General features: G+C 39.0%; 1 protein-coding gene across 25 annotated transcripts in view; it reads right to left on the bottom strand.

Moving 5' to 3' along the window:
- DLG2 (discs large MAGUK scaffold protein 2) overlaps positions 1-25,359 on the bottom strand; it is a 2,208,086-nt gene that overhangs the window by 350,344 nt on the left and 1,832,383 nt on the right. For all 25 annotated transcript variants that reach the window (XR_003517338.2, XM_027578649.2, XM_027578631.2 and 22 more), the window contains one exon: positions 4,033-4,189. Coding sequence is in view for 24 of the 25 variants with exons in the window: in XM_027578649.2 (XP_027434450.2) it covers positions 4,033-4,189 (157 nt within the window). In the remaining variant the exon portion in view is untranslated. The remainder of the gene's footprint in view (positions 1-4,032; positions 4,190-25,359) is intronic.

The raw sequence follows: 25,359 nt of genomic DNA, 5'->3' as shown, positions 1-25,359 counted from the left end.
GATCACCTCAGGGAATCAAAGAGATAATTTGGGACTTTTGGGGGAGGGCAGGAGGAGGGCTGGATTTCAGGCATAACGTCAGAAGTGACGATGCAGAGTTGTCATTTGAGGTAACAAGAGAAGGGTGACTTTATCAATACCCCAGGATGACGAATAGTGTATACAGTGCTCACATTCTATTGGAACAACATAACAATAAGGATCTGGCAAATAGGCTCTGAACATGAAGATAGCAAGGTAATCTGAGAATTAATGAAACATCCAGGTGATCTGTGACTCATTTTTACTCTTTCTAAATCCACAATACAATTTCAATTTCAATGTAAAAATGCACAATTATCTATTGTACCTTCACCTCAATGACTGCAGCCTTTCACTATTCCCAGCCATGCATCTTGGAACACAGTTTAATACTTAAAGTCCATCAGGGGTGAGCTGTGGAGTTAGCAAGGTCAGCTGGGGTGCTCTTTCTGAGGTTCCTAAGGAATGAAAAACTACAATTGCTTGGTGACACAGAAAAGAATCTCTTCGCAGGGCTATCGCCTCTACACGCTCCGCTCCACATTTTTCATAACAAAGCACTGAAACAAACCATAACAGGAGAATTTTTATCTTTTCCTCTGCAGGAAGAATGCCTGAGGAGGCTATTGCACTAGTTAATGTGATTGCACGCTGAATGTCCTAAATTATCCTCCACCAATACCTCAAGAATTTGGTTCAATTATTGGATAAGACTTCTACAACAAATGCCCGAGAAACAGAATACATAAAGGAGAAGTTAGAGAGAAAATATCACTCACAGTACGTGTATATAATGTAGCTTATGGTGATGATTTCTTTATCTTTCAGCTTCCTAGCTACTTTAGTTCTTTAGTTCTGGCGGGGAGGGGGCAGGGGAGGCTAATAAAGCCCTACAACGGAGCTTCGCGACCCTCCATCCTCAGGTTGCCATGTTTAGACAATGCATGAACACTAGATGGCGCCCATAATCTTAAATATAGCAAAAGGCTGGTTTTTCTTTATAGAGAAGTATGGCGACCTCGTTAGGAAAAGAGTCAAGTGTGGGACTCAAGCATTTCCTACTAGTGTTGTCCTGTGAAGTGCTTCTCATGTGAGGGTTTGGTGGTCAAATAAGTTTGGGAAAACACTACCTATGAAGAGACTCCCAATACACACTGGCAAACCAGATGTTTTTCACATATAATAGATATATTGATATATTTGCCTTTAGGTTGTGAATATTTTTTAAGTACAGGATATTTATCTTATTCTTTGAGATCTCAAGTCCTAGTACAAAATCTGTGACATAGTAAGTCATTAATAAAATAAATTATCTCTAAAGTTTGTATAGTCTGTGTAGAAGAATCATTCTGGAATGCAGGCATGGGCATTCTGCCCCTGATTAGAGGGTTAGTTATCCCTTATTCAAGTCTCTTAAGACCAATTGAGGACAGGGACCTACGCCCAGCTCCTCTCTCTGGGGATTCTAGTTCTCTTTTCTGAACTTACTAGATATCTGTCCTCTGTATACAGCATAAGTTATTTACAAAATAATCTTACACGATCTAGTAATAGAATTTGCATTTAAGTCTTGATTGCTATTTAGAGGTTTTGTTCTTGTGTTTTCCAGGAAGGTATAGCTTGTCCTTATATATCTAGTGTAAGCTGTAGATGCAAAATATCATATCCTCTATATTCCATTGTTAATAATTCTGTTCTTCTGCTGTCCTTCCATATTGTAATGTTTGAGTGTTTCGAGCCTGTTTATTCTTTTCTTTCAGTATTAACCATGAAATTCCAATACTGATCCTTGAAACTAGCCAATTTCTAGCTACAGTTTAAATAACTTCTTGCAAACTAAAAAAGAGAAACGTTCCCTCTTCCTCGTCAATTGCAAAAAGCAGATAATATTTTTATCATTGAACTGTCTTTGCAAATGTTATACATAAGAAAGGATAGGGTTTCTGAACATCAGAGACTATTATAATATTCTACGGACTCTATGTTGTACACACTCTTGTGATACTGGGCAGTGAGTGTCAATTCCCACTCAGCTATGCCATCACCAAGGTAAACAACTGATACACTTATAACCACTCTGCACCCATATATAATCATTATTTTCACTTTCAGTACAGTATTCAATAAATCATATGAGATAGGCAACCCTTATAAAATATATTTTTTTAAGATTTTATTTATTTATTTGACAGAGAGACACAGCGAGAGCAGGAACACAAGCAGGGGGAGTGGGAGAGGAAGAAGCAGGCTTCCCGCGGAGCAGGGAGCCCGATGTGGGACTCGATCCCAGGACCCTGAGATCATGACCTGAGCCGAAGGCAGACGCTTAATGACTGAGCCACCCAGGTGCCCAACCCTTATAAAATATTATAAAGTAGGCTTTGTTTTAGGTGATTTTGCCCAAAAGTAGGCTAATTTAAGTGTTCTGAGCATGTTTACTAAATGCATTTTTGACTACAATATTTTCAGCTTACATGGGGCTTATCAGGATATAACCCCATTGTAAGTCCAGGAAGATATGTATCATTTAAGTGTAGACAAGTATGCAGAGGGGAGTAGTCAAAGGGGTGACATCCAGCTCTTGGATGACAAAACAAGGTCCTACCATGGGACCTGACCCTATTTCTCCCATACTCAATCCATCCAGACATCTGCTAGCTAAGGAATAAGCAGAGGACTATTAAGTACTCTTAATAGCAGAGAACTACCAGAATGGATAAGGCAAGGCTGTCCATTCAGACCACTGGACACTTTGCTCAGGTCAATTGACTATATTACCCAGGTATCGTGTGTGTGAGGGAAAGGTGGGGATGGCACGATAGCTAACAAAGATAAGGTCACCTCAAAAATTCTAGTTATAAATCACAACTATCAAACAAAGACAAGTTTTTCTAAGTACACAATGAAAACCACAAAGTAAGTGCTTCATTGAGTTATGAGGCATAAACTCAGCCATAAGAACTAGGCTCCTTAGATTATTTCCCATTATTTGCATGATTACCAAAATTTCAGTATGGTCATGAACACTCACAATGTTTTTAACTACCTGTCACAGAGTTTATACCAGAAAGAAAGCTTGACCTATTGGAAAGAAGCAGGCAATAAATATTTCAATAAAAGAAAGGAAACGAAAGGAGGGAAGACAGATGGAAGAGAGGACGGGGGAAGGGAAGGAAGACAGATGGAAGGGAGGATGGGGGAAGGGAAGGAAGGAGAGAAGAGAGAGGGCAGGTATGATGGGCATTAAAATTGAACATTTAGGGGGGCCTGGCTAGCTCAGTCAGTAGAGCATGTGGATCTTGATCTCCGGGTTGTAAGTTTGAGCCCCATGTTGGATGTAAAGATTACTTAAACATAAAATCTTAAAAAAAAAAAAAAAAAAAGCCCTGAATATTTAAATCCCAGCTCTTATTCTCTCTAGTTAGGTAAACACTGACTTAACCTCTCTGAACCGTATTTTTTTCCTCTCAACATGGGGCATTAGCTTTCATGGTGATTGTGAGAATCAAAAATTACTTCTATAAAATGCTTGAATAGTAAGTGCTTAATAACTTGTTGCTGGTAATTCTTGCATTTAGAATGGTGCTGCTGCTACCCCTTATCAGTGGCATCCGACTGCGTATTTCATGTATTTTCTTATATAGTTATATGCAACAAACTATATGCTTATAAAGGTGCTGTTTTTAGAGTATAGTCACGGATTTGGAAAAAAAATCTGCATTAAAAATAAATAATACCTTAAAAAGCATGATTCTCAATGCTCTATTGGATGCATTATACGTGTCATAAGGTCTACATGAAAACACTAGCACTTTTACCTGTATCTGAGGGAACTGAGTTACAAGCACCAAGCACTTCAACACCATTTAAACCACAACATGTACTGGAAGCCATAATGCTCTCCTCCATTTTTCCTTTTTAATTAAGGTGCTTCTGGAGTCAAAATTGAAAGTGACTTTTTCTCAAATGGTGTCAGATATGGAGGAATAAAGATTAAGAAGAAATACTCACGGAGAGGATCTGGTCTCCTCTCTGGAGCTCCCCACTCAGGTCTGCCGGTCCACCAGCCAGAATGAAGGATACAAAAATACCTTCTCCGTCTTCCCCGCCTACGATGTTGAAGCCCAGGCCAGTGGAGCCTTTGTGCAGGACCACCTTGCGCGGCTCCCTGAAGAAACAAGTAGAAAACAGAGCTCACAGGGTGACCCATTCAAGATTTAGATCGCTTTTACTTTCATTGAGATATATGAAACCAGCAATTCACTACTGATAAAATGGCTTCCCAAAATATGACACAGTAGCACTCCAAGAAAAATGCTAATATTGGGGCAGTTATATAGTGCATTTCTCACTATAACAAATGCTAAAGTACCATGCAAAGTCATTCCTTAATTCCAAAATAATTTCTTAAACTGGCCTCACTTCCACTTTTCCTTTATTTAAAATATCTGTTCTTGTATTTTTTTAAATTGAGACATAATTGACATAGAACATTATTTAGCTTCAGGTGTACAATGTAAGGATTCAATAGGTGTATACATTGTGAAATGATCATCAGAATGAGTGTAGTTAACATCCTCCACCACACATAGTTACAATTTTTTTCTTGTGATGAGAACTTTTAAGATCGACTCTCAGCAACATTCAAATATACAAGGCATTATTATGCACCATGTTGAATACCATGTCCCAAGGACTTACTTATTTTAAAACTAGAAGGTTGTATCTTTCAACCACCTTCACCCACTTCACTCTCCCCACTCGCTTGCTCTTCTACTGAGCACTGCAGTGGTGCTCAGTAGGATGGATGTGTCCAAGAAAAGGAAGAGAATTTGGGGGACAAGAGACGAGACTGAATAGGCCAGATAATGAAATATCTTACATGTTTGTTTGACTGTTAATTAAAATTTACTCCATAGTAGTGAGACCCATTGGAAGATTTTGAGGCATTGAGAATATTTAAATCCATTTCAGGAGCATTAACAAATGGTCGTATGTAGGATTGCTGGAGAGGAGAGTGCAGATACGATGCGAGGTAGGAAGATCGGTTAGGATGTTGACTAAAATAATACAGATTTGAGGAAGTGAGAGTATGAACAAGGGTTGCAGCAGTGATAATGAAAACAAAGGGCGGCATGAGAGAGGAAATCTGAAAGGAGAAACAGTGGGTCCAGAGACTGACTCAGGTAGTAGAGGAGAGAGGGATAAATATCTAAGTAACTGGCAAAAGGAATGGGAGCTAGGATCCAGGACCACAAGGATGAGTATGATTTTGACATGCTCCATTCCGGATAATGGTGCATGATCCATGTGGCATTCGGAAGCTGTTGGAGACAAAAGGTTAGGAATATGGATCCACAAGGAGGACTGCAAATGCAGATTTCAGGGTCATCAATAAAAAGATCAGAGATAAAATCTTGAGCCATTAGTTAATTGAGTTTGTGTAGAGGCTAGATAACTATAGAATATAGAATTTTAAGGTATCTTAGAAGTCATCTAGTTCTATTTTTCTTATAAGTAGTTTTAAAAAATGTATTCTGTAAGCCTTGGGTTTGACTAAGGCACCTTTCGTATCACCCACCCTCCTCTCAGAAGTATCCCAGTTTCAGTCATTAAAGTTTCTCTCATATTTTCTTGCACTTAATGATGTAAGAATGGCAAAGAGTGATCCAATATATTTTTATACTAATGACTGCACAGAGTCTATTATTCATTATCACATTCCCATGTACAAAGCTATGTGTTATATATCTATGTTTAGCCTAGTTTTGAGGAAGGCTGTAAAATGCACATATAGCTTGGACTAAAAATACTACAATGCAATGCATTAAGTCAGAGGCAACTTGACATAGAGTTCCTTTATTTTATTCTACAAATACTTCATAAGCACTACCATACCAGGAATTGTTCCAAGTACTTAGAAAGTTTATACACAAAACAAACATCCTTGCCCCATTTAACTAAATACCTGGGTGCCCTGTGACCCAGTCAAGATGACATAATATAATTAACTATCACAAAGACTGAGCACCCTGTTTCCTTGCTGGCTGCCAGTTGGGGGCCTCTCTCAGGTTCTAGAGGCTACTCACATTCCTTGTTATGTGGCTACCTCTATGTTCAAGCTGGCAATGACACACTGAATTGGAATTTTCTCATTTGGAATTTCTGTGGCTTGCTCTTCCACAACTAAGATAGATCTAACTTTTTGCTTTTCAATGGTTTCTGTGATTAGGTTAGGCCTACCCAGATAATCTCCCTACCTTAAGATCAAGTGATTAGTAACCTTAAGTACATTTGCAAATTCTTTTTTCCATGTAAGGTAATTTAACTGTGGGAGTAACATCATGGGGTAGAAATCATGGGGCCATCTTAGAATTTTGCCTACCACAGGCAAAGAGACAACAGGGGACAAATCCTGAAGGGCCTTGTGTAAAAACACTGATTTTTACTCTGACAAAATGGGGAACCACTGAGAAGAAGATTATTTGATCTAATTTGTGTTTTTAAATGGTTCCTTTGGTATAAAAAAGATCCAAGGGGCCAAGTTCGAAAAAGTGATATGAGTTATGCGTCTAGTTGCTATATGCAGGCAAAATAGTGGCTTGGCTGAGGATGGTGTTAAAGGAAGTGGTAGGCAGTGGGTACATTTCCAGTAAGTCCTCTCTCTGTCCAGACTGAGTAATTTGTTTTTCTATCTGCACATTCAGTGATTCTTCCTTCTGTCTTATTTATTCTGTTCTTGAACCCACTCAATGAGTTTTTTACTTTGGTTTTTGTATTTTTCAGTTTTAACATTCCATTTGGTTCTTCTTTATATCCCTTTTTCCTTTGCTGAGACTTTCATTTCTTTTCCCATTTATTTAAGTGTATGTGTAATCACTGAAGCATGATGAGTACTTTAAAATTCTTGTCAAATAATTCTAACACCTGTGTTATCTCAGTGTTGTTATCTGTTGGTTATCTTTTCTCATTCAAGTTGAGATCTTCCTGGTTCTTGCTATGAGAAGTGATTTTATTATATACTGGACATTTGGGTATTACAGTGTAAAATGCTATATCCTACTTAATTGTAGTTTTTTGTAGGTTGTAGATCAGTTTAGGTATAGCCTGCAGATCCAAATGAGGTGGATATTCAGCTCCCTACTTATCCCTGGTGACACCAGGGAGGAAAGTGGGGTACTAACTAGTATTCTACTCACTCTACCTCATTGCCACTTAGTACGGGTAGAAGCTTAGCTCCCTATAGGTCCACTGACACCAACGAGGGAGTGAAAATGGGGTGCTGACTAGCACTGCCTTGAACCATTTTGTTCTGACTCCTTGCCTCTAGGTAGGGCTAGAAGTTCAGCTGCCCCCTCCGCCCTGCTGACTACCCTAGGGGGAAAGTGGTCTGTCAACTAGCACTGCTTCCCTCTTCCTCCTTCTACCTCATTGCCACTGGCCAGCAGTAGCAGTTCAGCTCCTGGCTGGTCTCCACCAGTACCAGGAGTAGGGAAATGGAAAGCTAACTAGCATCACCTTATTCCAGCTTGTTGCTGCTCGGTGAAGGTGCAAGTTCAGCTCCCCACTGGAGAGCGGAGTGTCAGCTAGCATCATCTCATGCCACCTTGTTCTACCTCTTTACTGCTGGATAGGGGTGAAAGTTCAGCTCTTATTTGGCCCACTGACACCAGCCCAGTGGAGGAAGTCTAGGGCCATCTTAGAATTGCTCTCCAGGTTTCCTTTGGTGGGGCCGGAAGTCTAGCTATCTGCCCAGTCCACTGGCACTGCAGTGAGGGGATAGTTTTTCCTTTGGTGTTTGGCTAGAGTTGGAACAGTATTATCAAAACGTTGGGGAAATCGGAGGGGGGAGACGAACCACAAGAGACGATGGATTCTGAAAAACAAACTGAGGGTTCTAGAGGGGAGAGGGGTGGGAGGATGGGTTAGCCTGGTGATGGGTATTAAAGAGGGCATGTCCTGCATGGAGCACTGGGTGTTATGCCCAAACAATGAATCACAGAACACTACATCAAAAACTAATGATGTAATGTATGGTGATTAACATAACAATAAAAAATTAAAAAAAGTTTCCCCATTCTATTAGTCTACCCTTTTGCCAATTCTTGGGTTACAGGTTGCAGGCTTTTCTTGAGGCTTTTTTAGTCTGTTCCTGTTGACAGAGATGCCAGGGTGTAGGTGTCTCCAGGGCTCCATCCAGGATACACAGGAAGTAGAAAGAAAATTCAGGGAACTCACCACAGTGTCATTCCTCTCTGAGCCAGTCTTATTTCCAGTTTGTATAGTCTTCCCATGATTATCATGTGTAAAGTTCTGTGTGTGTGTGTGTGTGTGTGTGTGTGTGTGTGTGTGTGTATTAATAAGAGGGAGGATTAGAGAGAAATGGGGATACTCTATTTTTGGCTGCAACCAGAAGTCCAGGTTCTGGATACATTTTGAAGGTAAGGGCCAACAGGATTTTGATGAAAAAGTTATTGTAGAAATATCCCTCTTCCTTTAGTCTAAAACACATACTCTTAGTAGGTCCAGTGACTTTCAAACTATACATAGTAAACACAGACGGAGGGAAGGGGCTATTACAATTCTGATGCTTATCTATGTGCTAGATGTGCTTGCAATTTTTTGATGCTTTCCATTTATTCCTCAAGACAATCCAATGATGGATTCACAGAGATGTCTGCAACTCTTTTGAAACTAAGCCAAAAAGGAAGACAGATTGATGACTGGATAGATGGATAGGAGTTTTATAGAGCATGCGTAGTAATACATTAAAAGTGCAATCTAGATGGCAAGCACATGAATTTTCATTTTAAAAATCTTTAAATTTTTTATGTTTGGAAAATTCTTATAATAATATCCTGAAAAAAATAACCTAATGAACAAATTGTTATGAAAACTTTTTTGATTAGTGAAATTAGATTGCTTACCCAAGTTTTTACTGAGTTTAATAAGTAGCGAAGGCAGGATTAAGACACAGCTTTTCTGACTCAAAATCCCAGAGTCTAGACTATGATATATTCCAGAGACTGCAAATCAGAAAGCTAAAGGCTTCATTTGATCTAGTGTTTACAATTTTTTGAATTTGTCCATGTTTAAAATTGGGAAAATTTGCATAAAATACAGATTTATGACTTTATATGAAAAATCAGACATTCTATGAACACTGGCTCTTAACCTTGTCTTATAGCGACAGTTGGCTTACTAGATGTGGCCCTCTCTAGATGGGGCATTCATTCTCCAGTTTGCCAGTCTCTCACCTCTCTCTCTCGAGGTTCTCGGACAAAAAATCTGTCCATTGCATCACATTTACACGTCTTGCAAAGCTAAGAGGAAAGTACTCATGGTTTTATCAAAAATGAAAAAAATGAAAGATCCATGGAGAGAACCTGGTATTTTAATAGTAAAATGGGAGAGAACATGATTCCTTGACAGTAAGGATTACTCTTACATGTTTAATATGCAAAGGGACTCTCTGCAGAAAAAAAATCAAGCTTTAAAAGATCATTATGAAACATCTCTACCCATTACCATCTGGGGGAATTTTGTTAGTGACCCCTGAACATAATACACGTAATTCTTGAGTGACAGTAGATTTTATTTATTTTACCTGGACAAGTCTTTTAAATAAAACTATTTGGCATTTTGTCAACTTATAAGTTTAAAATATCTTTTTTAAAATAGAATTTTTTATATCACAGTGAGTTAGGATGCTTATTTTTTGATGCTTATTTTAATAATGGGGAAAAATGACCCTAAGCACACTTTAAAGATTTTATTTATTTATTTGAGAGAGAGAGAGATAGTGAAAGAGTGCATGAGCAGGGAGGAGAGGAAGAAGCTTGTTCCCTGCGAGCAGGGAGCCTGATGTGGGGCTCAATCTCAGGACCCCGAGATCAAGACCTGAGCCAAAGGCAGATGCCCAACCAACTGAGCTACCAAGGCACCCCTCCCTAAGCACACTTTAATGATGTACTTTTTCTAATTTAAACTTTTTTCTTTTTAAAGTTTTATTTATTTATTTATTTATTTTAGTAATCTCTATATCCAATGTGAGGCTCAAACTCATGATCCTGAGATCAAGAGTCTTATGCTCTTCTGACTGAGCAAGCCAGGCACCCCTAATTTAAACTTCTTATACTAATAACCCAATACATTCAACTATAGATTTTAAAGTGTTTTCATGTCCTTTTTTTTCTGTTAGGGGATCAAAACCTTGTGAAGAATTACAAGTTGGAAGTTCTATTACACTGATGCTTACATAAGTCAACTTGTCTAAAGCTAGTTGAGATTTAGAGAGACAGGTTATGTTCACAAAGGTAGTAAACACCAGAACCAGTCTCTCTTTCTCTTTTTTATTAACTAGGCTCCACACCAGCATGGAGCCCAAAACAGGGCTTGAACTCACAACCCTGAGATCAAGCCCTGAGCTGAGATCAAGAGTCAGACACTCAACCGACTCTGCCACCCAGATGCCCCTCTCTCTTCTAAGATACTTTTTTAAGAGCAGTTTTACAGTCACAGAAAAATGAGAAGGTACAGAAATTTTTCATATACCTCCTGCCCCCACACATGAATTGACTCCCTCACTATCAAAATCCCCTACCAGAGTAGTACATTTGTTACAATTGATGAACCTACATGGACACATCATGCCCTTCAGTAGGTGAATAGATACCGTAGTACATGGGATTTTATTCAACACTGAAAATAAATAAGGTATCAAGCCATGAAAAGACATGGAGGAATCTTAAATGCATATTACTAATGAAAGAAGGCAGTCTGGAAAGCCAGTCCCTCCTATGTAACATTCTGGAAAAGGGGTAACTATGGAGATGGTACAAAGATCAGTGTTGCCAGGGGTTGTGTGGAGAAGGGCATAAAAATGGGGAATACAGGGTATTTTAGGGTAGTGAAACTACTCCGTAGAATACTGTAAGGATGGATAGATGTCATTATACATCTGTCCAAACTCACAGAATGGGCAACATCAAGATTGAACCCTAATGTAAACTACGGACACATAACTCTACCATGGTATTTATCACACTATATAGTGATTGCTCAATAGAATATGAGCTACAGGAACTTAAGCACCAGCACTACCTTAGCAGTAGCAAGATGCCTGATAAGTAGCAGGAACTCGGGAAATAGTTACTGGATGGATGAACGAATGAATAAATGAATGAACAAACTCCCACAGTGCTTTAGATCCCCCTTTACCCTCTATTTCATATTATAGTTATTTATGTAAATGTCTTTTTTTTTTTTTTTTTTTTTGCTAGATTTTAACCAGAGATGGCAAAATCTAAAGTCCACAGGGATAGGAGAGGAAACACAAAAGAATGCAGCAGGCCGAGTAGAGACTGTAACAAATTGGGGAATACATTCCATCTAAAGGGCTATTTCTGTTTAACTCTGGACAATTGCTCCAAGCAGAAACACTGACTAGTATTGCCAGATTCTCTAATTTATAAACATAAGTGAAGAATCTAGATTTTGATGCAAATTTCTAGAATTTTGTGTTGATAATGATAAAAAAAATAGAAGTACGGTGCAGGTCAAATCAAACATGTTTCTGTTGTAGCTCCAGGTGTGGGCTACCAATGGCATTTCGCACCATTCATAGTTTGATGGCACATTCAATGTCTGCTTCATGTTTTCTCCTCTATGATGCTCCGTATGGTACTTGGCTCATGGTAATTCTCTGTAACTTTAAGTTGATTTATATTCCATATTAAACTCTACCTCTGTACTTCTCTTTTCAAGTTCTCTCATTCTGGGATATCTTTTTCTTTTATCTTGTTTCCGCTTTGTCTTATTTTTTTCCCTTTTATATTAGATGTGTTCAAAGATCACCTTCTTCATTTTGAGCCTCGGCTCTCATTTCTGCATGTTTACTGCCTGTGCCAATGACTCTGGGTCTGTGAATATAATGCCCTACATTTCCATGAACTGTTTCATGTGTGAGGACATTGTGGCTTCCAGAGAGATTGTAATCTCTTGAAGATATGGTATCATAGTTTACATTTCTAGGCATCCCTAATACACCTAGACAAGTGCTCAATAAGTACCTGATGAATGAATAAATGAGAGCACACTAACAATATATAAGGAACTGCAATACTTTTCACACTGAAGTGATTTGGACTCTAATTTACTATGTCATTCACCATCCAGAACTCAGATGCCCTAGGCACCCATTAATAGTCATTATTATCCATCATTATAGATGGTCAGTGGAACAAAATCCTAACACTGATTCCTTATTCAGGATTGAGCTTGGGGATCATGATCTTCTGGAAGCTATCCCTGATGCTCTCTCGGCCTCCCCTAGCATTCTCTCCATGTATCTATCATAACACTTCTTACACTGGGTTGGTTTGCTTGTCTACCTCTCCAGCTAGAGTTGGTCAATTTGAGAGCAGGGACCATGCCATTTGCTTTTTGTACCTAAACTATGCTACAGAGTAGGTGCTATCTACTAATTTCAGTTTTCATTTTAGATTTTAGGTGTGGAGTCTACAGAAGAGAAAATCTGCTGACTCATAGTATCAGTTGTTTTTTTTTTTAAACTGATATATCCACTTAAAAATATGTACTTAATTATCCATCCAACCTTTCAACAAACAAACATCTACAGAGTACCTACTTTGTGTCAGGCACTGTGAATACAAAGCTTAAGGAGCCTGGGGTGGGAGGAGCCACATGTTAACACACAGTTATAAAAGACCAGGAAGGGACAGGTACTAGGCCAGAAACATGTGCAGTAAGCTAAAGCATCCAAGAGAAAGAGCAACTGATCTTCTAAAAAGATTTTGGAGGCGCCTGAGTGGCTCAGTCATTAAGCGTCTGCTTTCGGCTCAGGTCGTGATCCCAGGGTCCTGGGATGGAGCCCTGCATTGGGCTCCCTGCTCAGCCGGGAGTCTGCTTCTCCCTCTCTCACTCCCCCTGCTTGTGTTCCCTCTCTTGCTCTCTCTCTCTCTGTCAAATAAATAAATAAAATCTTAAAAAAAAAATAAAAAGATTTTGTCCTTTTATCAATACCTGGATCAAATATGCTACATTAATTTATGCAACTTTATTTTTCTTTTAATGTTATGTAAAAAGCCTTTATTATTATGAAACCTCTGAATGCTGAACAATTGGAAAGATTCCAGCCTGACTTTCTTCCAGCTGTGGCAGATCATCCGCAGTGTAATCTTGTTCAGGTCCGTCTCAGAGGATGCTTGAAACCAGCTAGGATGTTTTCAGGAGAGGGGAGCAGGGTGCTATGGGCTATTTTTTTTCCTCCTTAAACCAGACAGTTTAAGGGGGTTTAGGATTCAAAAAAGGAAGTGACTACTTAAACCTGAAGGCTTTCTTGTGGCCATTAGTGGGATGTACCTTGAGCCCTGAACCTCTGATGTCTGTGAATCACTTCGGTTAACTCCCAAACATCTATGGTGAGAGGCTGGATGGTGTAGTGGGAAGTAAGCTATGAAAATGTTTCCAGTCATCCTTGGAAATTACAAATCTGACCATGCTACCTTCTTGCTCAAAAACCTTCCAGGGATCTATATGCCCTCAGGATAAAGTCTAAACTTCTAAACATGGCATTCCAAACCCTCCATCATTTGACCATCTATTTCCCCGATCCCTAACTTCAGTGTTAGTGAATGTTCCAGTCGTATACGTTCCAGCCATACAAAGTTGCCAACCACAGCTCACCATACCAGATTGTTCCCTGTCTCATCAACTTTGTCTAAGCTGTTCTTTTGGCTAGAAAAATGTCTTCTTTTTGCTATCCTCAGCTAATAAACTTCTACTTGGCCTTCAGAACGGAAGCCACATGCTATCTCTTTCTCTCTGCTACCCTATCCACCCTCTCCTCTAGATACACTGACCACTTCTCATTTTTTTGGAACCACATTGTCCTTTCATTGACCATCCTACTGCTGTTACCCTTACTGTTCTAAAATTACCTTGTTTATCTGTCTCTACTGTGCATCTGTATGGTTCTGAAGGATAAAGACATGGTTTACTAATTTTTGTGATTTGGGGAAATAGTAGAGGTGGAGCCTGTAAGAGACACACACACACAAAATATATTCCATGAATAAAGAAAGAGTGAGCAAGACACTGGGAGAAATGATATTGAATTTTAGTACCACCTATCTAGGGATTTGTGGGAACCTAGACATACCCTCTGTGGAGCAGGTTCCTTACTAGGGTCATAACTTGGCAGAAAACAATGCTTGCCCTATGGAGAAGTGGTAAAATTCAGATAGGATAATGAGCTAAAAGCACTTAGGAGGCAGAAAAGTATTAGAGAAAAGTGCACATTGAGATTCTATTTCCAGCCATCTGTCAGATTAAAAGTCCTGAAATCCCCCTTCATTATAAAGAAGCTAAAAATTCTGAATAGAATACTTATAAAATACCTTTAAATGACTGGCTAAGCTGGCAAGTAGATAAGAGAAATCCTCAGAGGCCAAAATGGAGTGGGAATACAAGAGAAGGAAGCAAATACAAAGACCAGCAGCAGACTGAAGAGCTTGGATAGGTTTCCAAAGAGCTAGTGTTCCAGTGCTCAAAGTTGATGGTAGCATAGAGAATAGGACTGTGTGGACACCCAGAGGCGGGGGTTAGATCAGAGACCCCAGAACAAAATCAGGACCCTGGAAGGCTACATCCTAAACAAAAGGATAAAGCACAAAAGCATATCACTTCAAGGATGTCAAGGACACATAGCTGACCTGACCTTGGATCAAAGCAAGAAGAAAGGAACTAATCAAGGCATGTCTGAATGTGGAAGAAGTTATATTATAGCAACAGAATTCACTAAACCGATCTAACCTTAGCTCAAAGCAAGAAGAAAGAACCCAGAGAACTAATCAAAGCATGTCTGAATGTGGAAAAAGTCATATATGAATAGAATTCTTAAAACTGAATAAATTAGGAGGAGAAGAGAGAAAAAAATCTTCCTGGGTGCTAGGGGAAAAGACTCGGCAATATATCTCCAGCATTGTGCATTAGAGGCATTCTTCAGCTCCAGCTCCAGCTCCAGCTCACTGATATATATGAATATGCTGATTGTTTGGGGTACCCACAAGATGGGTTCACGTGGCCATCCTAGCTCAATGACACTAATCATCAAGGTCATCTGGCTGGCTGATTTCCCTCTCTCAGAGTCTAGGCTCACCAAACCACATGCTCATTAAAATATGGTTTTCTATAGTGCTTTTCCTAAGGGGAGTAAATGGGCTAATTAGCACATTCTAGTATCTTGAGCAGATGTATTTCCTATTGTACATTAGTAACTTGGAATAACACCGTATAAGCTTGATCACCTCTGAATACAATGACAAAAACAGGTTCAGAGCCCATACAGACTGAAGGCCCAGATCCAGTAGCATGATAATCCAATAAGGGACTCTTATTCTCTGAGATCATGCATAAAGAGACAGCTAGGATCCCTGTGCCCTCTCTTCTTTATTTCTCTATAAATGTAACTATATTCATATAAGCAATATTAAGAAAAAGGAGAGTGACAGGAGATCAAAGAGACTTTTCAGCAGGATGGGAAGACGTGTATTAGTATATGCATGAAGAGGGAGCATAGCAAAGTGTGGCAGGGAGGTCAACCACAGAAGACTTTAAAGCTGCTGGTTGATTATGACTGATGTCTTCTATTTAAATGATCTAGCTTTTTAGACTAACACAATGTAGGCTTTATCTTCAAATAATTAACTTGGTCAATTATCAGTCAAGCAGATTATTGGACATCATATAGATACACAAAGATAAAGGGGTTTTGTTGAACTGCTACGGTGAGGACATGACGTGAAGATAATACACAAGAAATCTCACATTATAGGGGAGGCTCTATGCTCTAAACTTTATGGTATTAGACCGTAGCCTGACTTCAGCAAAATGGCCACCACAAAGATATTGAAAGTATATTAAATATACCATAGTTCATAGTTGGTGAGATAGAAGAACTCTATTAGATGGGGATAGTATAGCATTCTGTGATACTGGGAAAGACTATGGGCATTGGGCCTAGATAGATCTAGGTTTGAACAATAGTCCTATCAGTTAATAGTTACATAAACTTTTTGGAATTTTTTGATATCTTATTTTTTTTAGCTGTGAATTGTGAGTAATATCTACTTTATGGCATAGTGAGGATAAATTGACATAAGATATAAAGTACTAGGATCACATAGCAAATGCTCACTAAATGCTAACTCACTTCCTTTTCCTCTACCAGTTATGACCTTTGGAAAACAAATAGTCACACATAAAAATAATAAATCAACAAATGCAAGGCTACATATGTTAAGTACCAAATGAGTGCTATGGATAATGAGAAATCTCTGCATTAAAGAAAAAAGATGAAGTCATGGAGAAGATAGAATCTGAGCTAGACCTTGATGGATGGGTAGAAATTAGTGAGGTGGAAAGGAAAGCAGATGGCATTTCAGTAGATGGCATGAGCCCAGGGCCAGAGGGGAAAAAATGAAAGATGTGTTTGGAGAACAGGGAGTATCACAGCTTGCATGGAGAGCAGAGTCTGTGTCAAAGAAAATGAGAAGACTGGAGCAGGTTGGAAAGGAACATGAATGCCACGCTAAGGAATTCAGACTTTGCACTTGGATAATGTGAAAATATTGAATGTTTCTGCACCGAGGGGAGACTCCATAAATATAGTAACTAAAAGTGTTCATGTCATGTGGTGCTATCTCTACAACCTCCCAGGTTTGCCTGTAAGGGACTTAATTAAACATTCTAACGGTCTCTAAAGACATCCCTGCTACAAAGGGAGGGGCTTTAGTTGAGGCTGTGACCATGGCCTTGGGTTGAACTGCCTACCTCTAGTCTGTAGCCTTTGCAAAACTCTCTGTAAGTGCTTCTCTCTGGAGAAAATCTTGTAATTAGTTACACATCTGAGATTGCATGTAACATTCTTGGTAAAAGGAATCAAACAGACAAATTAAATAATTTTCTTCTCACAAACATAAATCAACTATAGATTAGTATCAATCTAATCTTGATTAATTTGATTTTGAAATATTTGGAGTTTTTGCTTATTCACATAACACATATGATAATCTAATAACCATGTTTCATTTCAATTTGCTTTTGTCTAAATTTCTCAGAAGGACAAATAAGGAAGTAATTAAATTTTGCTCTCACATATGTTCTCACTTTTTATAATCATATCTTCTAAGGATCATCTCATCTCCAAAGCAAAAGAAAACAGATTATCCCTCTTGATTTACTTCATAATATTTTGGCTGAAAACTTCCCCATTAAGTTATATATACTATCCATAATGACAGATATTTGTTTCTGCTTCCTGTTGCATTTTGAATTTTTTTTTTAAAGTAGGCTACATGCCCAGGGTGGACCCAACATAAGGCTTGAACTCATGACCCTGAAATCAAGACCTGAGCTGAGATCAAGAGTCCCATGCTTAACTGATTAAGCCACCCAGGCACCCTGCATTTTTACTTTATTTTTTTAAAAGACTTATTTATTAGAGAGAGAGAAAGAGAAAGAGAGAGAGCATGAGCAGGGGGACGGCAGAGGGAGAGAGCGAAGCAGACTCCTTGTTGACCATGGAGCCCAATGAGGGGCTCAATCCCATGACCAAGACTGTGACCCAAGCCGAAACTAAGAGTTGGGCACCCAACTAACTGAGCCATTCAGGTGCCCTCCCCTCAACATTTTGAATTTTTAAAGAGCAATTAATTATAAAAGGAATCATTTTAGCAATCTCATTAAATTAAAAAAAAACTACGACCACTGAACTGAGGTTTTTTTATAGTTACATCATTTGTCCTCAAGCTTTCATGACTGGTGGAATATTGTTTGAAAACATTATGAAATCCAGAGTATAAGCAAAACTAATTTGATAATAGGATTGGCAGGGGTGGAGGATCCTGAATATTCTTCCTAAAGGCAAAGCATATTTTATGAAAGATTTTTAAAATTATCTTTTGAGCTAGAGCTCTATGGTATTATGAAATTCCAATTAATAACTAAATGCTCAAACCCTCTTCAGTTAGTAGGATATGGGGAAAATGGTTTGGATTAATTAAAACAAAACTCTTCAAGTTTTATAGGTTTTCTCTCATTTCTAATTTGGATACATCCACATTATTGTAGCAAAGTTTTAGACTGAAACTTGTTTCCCAGTCCTGACTCCAACATTAATCCCTGGTTGTCCTTGAAAAACAGCCTTCCTGAATAACAGTTTCTTTTTCTTCTTTCTTTCTTTCTTTCTTTCTTTCTTTCTTTCTTTCTTTCTTTCTTTCTTTCTTTCTTTCTTTCTTTCTTTCTTCCTTTCTTTCTTCTTTAGAGAGGGTGAGTGAGCATGTGAGTAGGGAGGGGCAGAAGGACAGGGAGAAGGAGAGAAAGAATCCCAAGCAGGCTCCACCCTCAGCTTGGAGCCCAACACGGGGCTCAATCTCATGACCCTGAGATCATGACCTCAGCTGAAATCAGGAGTAGGATGTTTAACCAATTGAGTCACCCAGGCACCCCAGAACAACAGTTCCTATATTCTATGAGCGAGGGAATGATGAGGATGGCAAATCAGAACTGCTATGATCCCTTCCAATTCTAGCGGTACATGTATTTGCTTAAAGAAAATCAGAAATGGGAGTTTCCCACTTCTAAAACCACAATTCCATTTGTGATTGTTCAATGTATATTTAGTAGTCACCTCGAAGAGAGTAGAGAGGACAGAAATGGCTGTACTTTTAGGTCTTCTCCAACTTGACCTCTCTTCAGCTTTTGACACTATAAGATTTTTACTCTAGGTCAGAACTGTCAATAGAATTCTCGATGATAAGGAAATTTACTTGTTTGTGTTGTCCAATATTATAGCCTCTGGCCACATGTGTTTTTAGGCACTTGAAATGTGGCTGGTATGACAGAGAAACTTAATTTTTCACTTCATTTAATTCTAAGAAATTTATATTTAAATAGCTGCATGTGTCTAGTGGCTACTGTTGTAGACAGCACAGTTCTAGAATCTCATTTTCTAGTCAAAGATAACTAAGCTTTTTTTTTTTTTTAATCTCTTACCTCTCCATTACTCCCTAGTTTCCTTGAAGGGCTCCTCTTAACTACTTGCTGTTCAGAGATGATATTTCCAAAAACTGTATCTTTGCCTGCCTTCTCTCACTCTTTCCCTCTAGCTCTTCCTTGCAGAGCAACTTTTCTTCCTTCAGGTCCAGTTTAAGTGGTATGATCTGACCACTCCATCCACTCTTATTTTCTTTCCTAGCCTTCTGTAGGTCTTCCTCATGATACTTATCATACAATGAAGTTATGTTGTTTGCTTGTTGCCTATCTCCTACTGGAATGTAATCACTACTAGAGCAACAACACCTTGTGTCTCTACCACCTAGCATTGTGCCTGGCATATATTAGAGCCTCAGTATTTGTTGAACAAATTAACAAATGGGTGGTCTTATCCTTCCCCTTCTTTATGATTAGTGAATCATTAGTGAATTCACTAATCCATATCTCCAGCCCAGACCACAGTTTCCTGTACTCCCAACTTATTTAACTAAGAATGAATTCATTATCTTCCCTAGAATTTTTCTTCTCTTTTATTCCTTATCTCAGTTAACATCGTCTGTCCCATCTTGCAATCAGAAACTTGCCTCCTTACTGCTCGTCTAGCACTTCTAGTTATCCAATAAGTGCCTCTCAAACCATCCTTGCATTGTTGCTTTGATTCAGGTCTCTGGATTCTCACACCCAGCCCAGCCAGGGATTCCCAACCAGGCTCCACCTAGTAGTTTCTTACCCATGCCCTTTCTCCTTCAGACTGTTCTCAGGGAAATTAATATATATTTATATATATTAATAATATATACATATAATTGTAATACACAATATATAATATAATTATAACAATATAATTATTATATATTGATATATAAAATAATACATATTAATTAATATTATATATATAATAATTTCACCCTCCTTCTTCAAAGCTCCCCTTGCTTCTCTACTACCTGAAGGATAAAATCTTCCTTAGGTTCTTTTGCATGACACGTGAGGCCTTCATGATTTGGGCTCCATGGACACTTTCAACCTCAGTTCAACATGTTCCTTATAGCCCCTGCTATCCTCTCACACAGAACTTCCTGTGTGCTTCTGATGGCTGGGACCTTTTGTGCCTTTCATGTGTTCTTTCTTTGTTTGCAATGTTCATCCCTAACTGAATGGCTTATCCTTCAACAACTCTCTCAGGCACATTTAGCCATCACTTGGGGGATGTTCCAAGAGCATTTTGTTTGGGGGGCATTATAGTATTCATAATTAAAAAGAATGTATGTCCGACTCCTTCACAAAGTGGGAATTCTTTTTTTTTTTTTAAAGATTTTATTTTTTATTTGACAGAGAGGGACACAGTGAGAGAGGGAACACAAGCAGGGGGAGTAGGTGAGGGAGAAGCAGGCTTCCCATGGAGCAGGGAGCCTGATACAGGGCTCGATCCCAGGACCCTGGGATCATGACCTGAGCCAAAGGCAGACGCTTAACGACTGAGCCATCCAGGCACCCTGTCAAAGTGGGAATTCTTTAAGCACAGGAAATATACTTTATTTAACCTAAAGAATGATTTATTCCTCTGGAGTGATTAAAAGCCTGTCCTTGGCTTCAGACACTCTTAATTTTTAAAAAAGGTTTTATTTATTTATTTGACAGAGAGAGAGAGAAAGAGCATGCATGAGCACAAGCAGGGCGAGTGGCAGGCAGAGGGAGAGGGAGAGGGAGAAGCAGACTCCCCACTGAGCAGGAAGCCCAGTACAGGGCTCTATCCCAGGACCCTGGGATCATGACCTGAGTCGAAGGCAGACGCTTAACCGACTGAGACACTTAGGCACCCAGACACACACTTAAAATTGAAACGTGGATCTCCGTTTATTAGTTTATAAGACCTATCAATTTACTTCATCTTGGTGAGCCTTAGTTTTTGCATCCTTAACGTTAGAATATACAAAACTAAAGAAAAATATACAAAACTATATAAAAATAATAATTAATAAGAGGTATATAAAAGGTCCTATGAGGGTCTGGAGATATATGGTTTCTGGATGGGATCTAGGGACTGTCTGATGAAGGAGATAACATTTAAGTTACACATGAAAATATGGCCAGAATTACATTGCTTAGCATGATATGTGCCATGCAAGGGCAGACACAGGTTTAATGTGGTCTTAAGGCTTTACAATTTGGGGGCCCATGTTGAAAAAAAGAATGTAATATTCCATGTATAAATTATACTTCTTAAGTTTCTTAGTCACCTAAAGTGCTAGTGTCTGATATCTAAAAAGTGCTTAATAAATATGAATTCCCTTTTCCCTGGCATTTGTGTCCCCAGTACCCAGTAGAGTGGAGTGCCTGGCATGAGGTACAGGGCTTGAAGTGGCTCATGAAATTGAGGAACCCTAGAGTTTCAAGGTAAATCCACTCCTGGTGTTGTGCTTGGTGCTGGGAATATAATTATGAACACAATTCAGTTCCTGACTTCATGGAGCTCTCCTTTTAGTGGGACAGGGAAGTATATAAAAACAACTAATTATTATATCATTCATTCAACTGCAAACAACTGGGGTAAGTTTTATAACAGACAGAGAGCCCTAATTTGACATAGAGATGGGGGAGTAGGAGCCATAAGGAAAAGTATAGATGAAGGAAGTGAGGTAATATGTAGTGTTTGGAGAAAAGCAAGTATTTTTGCTTGACTGGGACATAGGGTTCTAGCAGGGCTGAAGTGGTGGCAGAGTCCAGATCAGGAAGATGCTCTTGGATAGGGTAAACAGAGACTCAATTCTCAGTTTGTAGGAGAATAGAGTATTTGCACTTCCCTTCATTTATTTAATGAAAATATACCCAGCAGCCAGTGGGCCGGACAGTAGCTGGACCCTGCATTCACAAAACTACCAAAGATACAATCTCTGTCCTTGAGAAGTTTACACTCTGTGTTATGGGTTGAATTGTGTCCCCTTCCCCCAAAAGATGTTAAAATCTTGTTAGTACCTCAGAATGTGGTATTATTTGGAAATAGAGTGGTTGCAGAGATATTAGTTAAGATGAGGTCATACTGGAGTAGGGTTGGCCATTTCCCCGGGCTGACTGGTCTTGTGGTAAAAAGAGACACACAGGGAGAATACTAGGTAAAGATGGAAACAGAGATAGGAGTTATGTGTGAGCTGTAAACCAAGGAACAGCCAACATTGCTAACAAACTGCCAGAAGCTAGGAAAGAGGTAAGGAAGGATTCCCCTATAGGTTCTAGAGGAAGCATAGCTCTGTCAAGACTGTAATTTCAGACTTTCAGCCTCTGAAACTGAAAGACAATGAACTTCTGTTGTTTTAATCCACTCAGTTTGTCCTAATTTGTCATGACAGCTCTACGAACCTAATACACTCTGGTAGGAACTCCGTGAATCAAAATCCAGACTGATATGAGCACAACCTGTTGAGGGAGACAAGAGGATCAGTGAGGTTGACCCAACCCTCATGACTGTTGTCACTTTAGAAAATGGATTTGAAGTAAAAGGCTAGTACTATTAGGAAAGAGTAGCTATCAGCAGGTGCCTGCAGTGACCTGGGTATTCAAATGACAAGGCTTCCCAAAAACCTCAACAGAATTTCAAGAGTTTCCCCATACTTAAGATATCTATGTAAGAATTACTATAGAAAAAACAGGCAAAACCACTAATGTGAGCATCATTAAATACTACTGAAATTCATTTTCACAAATAATATGTAAGGAAATACAAACACCTCACTAACCATTGGCTGTAGCTGGACCCTTAAAAATTCTTCTCTTGGGGCACCTGGGTGGCTCAGTTGGTTAAGCGTCTGCCTTTGGCTCAGGTCATGGTCCTAGGTCCTGGGATCCAGCCCTGCACTGGGCTCCCTGCTCAGCGGGGAGTCTGCTTCTCCCTCTCCCTCTGCTGCTCCCCCGGCTTGTGCTTTCTCTCTCTCAAATAAATAAAAGCTTAAAGAAAATTTCTCTTAAAAGAAACATTCAGCTGTTCTCTTCTCTGTGCCTATTGCAAATGTTGGCTTGTACAAATGTCCCTGTAGCTTTTCCCTGCTTCAAGTTCTGTTTTATGCTAATTCCAGGGAAAGCTTTATATAACAATGAGTTGAGCCCTGATGGATGTTCTGATTCTATTTATTTATTTATTTATTTATTTATTTATCACTCTTTTTTCCTCATCAGGAAAAGAAGTGGAAGATCATTGCTTCTACATCCTGGCTTTTCAAACTGAGAAATTTCATTTCTTTTACCAACCTACTTCTTCCTAGACACCTGCACTTAGAAGTAGAGATTGGTTCAAAACCTTCTTAGTATGACATTCTTAAAGTCATTCATTAACTAGTTCCTTTAGCCATGGTGAAATCTGAAAGCCAAATGTGGACACTTACATTAACACAAAGTGATTTTAAAAGAATCTTCAACATTTCCTTCCTTGAAAAACATTTGTAGCCTCACCTCTTGGCACACTCTCAAAAATACTCTAAATTTCAATCATATCATAACTCTTTGGTTTTCTTTGAATTGCTAGTTTTTACTCAAACATCTGACTCCTTCCCTCCTTTCATCTTTGTATCTACAGTTCTCTGCCCGTAGCTTTCTGGCTCCTTCCTTTTGTATGTTTAGGGAGGTCCATCTCTTTCTTCATGACTTTAAACCTCTGTTTTCCTCAGCTCTAACACTAGCTCCTATAGAATTGCACTGCACTGGACTCGTATATGGACTGTTCTAATCATCTTATTTTACAGTTATCTGTTAAGAGTCCACTATGCTTCAGGGGAGCTCTACTGGGGTTAGGATCATAACCATAAAGTGGACAGTTTCTGCCTCCCAGGAGTTTCCACTATAGTGGTAGATTAGAAGAATAAAGTGGCAATTATTAAGTCAGTAAGAAAAGTTGTAATCTTCTACAATGATAATAATTTATTGTATGCTTGCTTTTTCCACTTGGCTGAGATTCCGGAGGGTCAATATTCACTTTGTGAGTTCGTGTCTGACATCTAGAAAGTGTCTAATAAATATGAACTCCCTTTCATCTGTTCTCATGTCCCCAGTACCTGGTAAAGTACCTGGCACAAAGAACTCAATAAATGACTGTGGAATGAAAACCTAGCAGGCACCTATATTTCAGGGCAAGTAAGGTGATCTTAAGAAGCTGGTTTTGATTAAAAAAACAAACAAACAACCAAACAAACCCAAAACAAAGCTGTAACACTGGGAACTAAAAACAAAGGGAGAGTAGCAAAGGAATGGGAGAACTTGGTCTAGGAGTGGAGATGGCCACCAAAAACACGTCGTGCATCGATCTGCAGAGTGTAAGTTCTATTCTCCAAAAGGCCAGTCTACAGCTTGGGCCATGACTGATGGTGATATGAAAGAAATTCTGTCAGACAAGAAATGGCTTCATGAGTATGTCACAGGGTCAGCACCATACAGGACAAGATGCTTCTAATATTTCATATCTCTTCCCACAATTTCTCCCAAAAATCACTTCTATCTCCCAGTAATCATTCCCTCTCCAGGCAAAAGAAGCCCTATAAAAACAAACAAAACAACAATGACAACAACAAAAAACTCTGAGTGAATCTGTCTCCTTCATCCTGGAATGTCTGCATCAACAGTAGGGTATTATAGTTGCCTCACTCACAAGCCCTACATATGATCCACACGGTACCGCAATCACAGCTCAATTTGACCTGGGTGTCTTGGTGTTTGGATGTGTTATGTAAGCCACAATCCTTACATCTTAGCACTAATGTCACACATTTCTAGAAAGCTTAATGTAACTTATTTAAGTCTCAGATGAAGGATAAGTACTGAGAAGGCATGAAGTGAGGAAAGAATAACCAGAGGAAGACTCTCGTTCATCCTTATTGTCCTCCGGAAAGAGAGGAACAGCCTAAATTCTTGGAAAAATCTCCTGCCTCTCTTGGGATTCAGATAATTTCCCCATATGGAAATTTCCCCAAAATTTCCCCATAATTCCCCCATATGGTAATATCTTAGATAATTGGCAACTTTATTTCTCATATTAACTTTTTTCCCTCAAATTGAGAATGTACCCAAAATAAATTAAAACTTGGAGAATATTGCAAGGCCACTCTCCACAAACACAGAAGGCTCAACTTTTGACAGCCATGGTTCTTTCCTGCCAAAGGTGAGAGGTGTTGATAAACGGCTTAGTTAGTTAATTAGATAGACAGACAGATAGGTAGTGACCTGGCACTCCTATAGCTTTGTAAACATTCAACCCACTTAAATATGCCAAGAGTTACACAA

The sequence above is a fragment of the Zalophus californianus genome, chromosome 11 (assembly GCF_009762305.2).
Source record: "Zalophus californianus isolate mZalCal1 chromosome 11, mZalCal1.pri.v2, whole genome shotgun sequence".
Classification (NCBI taxonomy): domain Eukaryota; kingdom Metazoa; phylum Chordata; class Mammalia; order Carnivora; family Otariidae; genus Zalophus; species Zalophus californianus.
The sequence above is the reverse complement of the archived record's forward strand: the minus strand, read 5'-3'. Positions and strand labels throughout refer to the sequence as shown.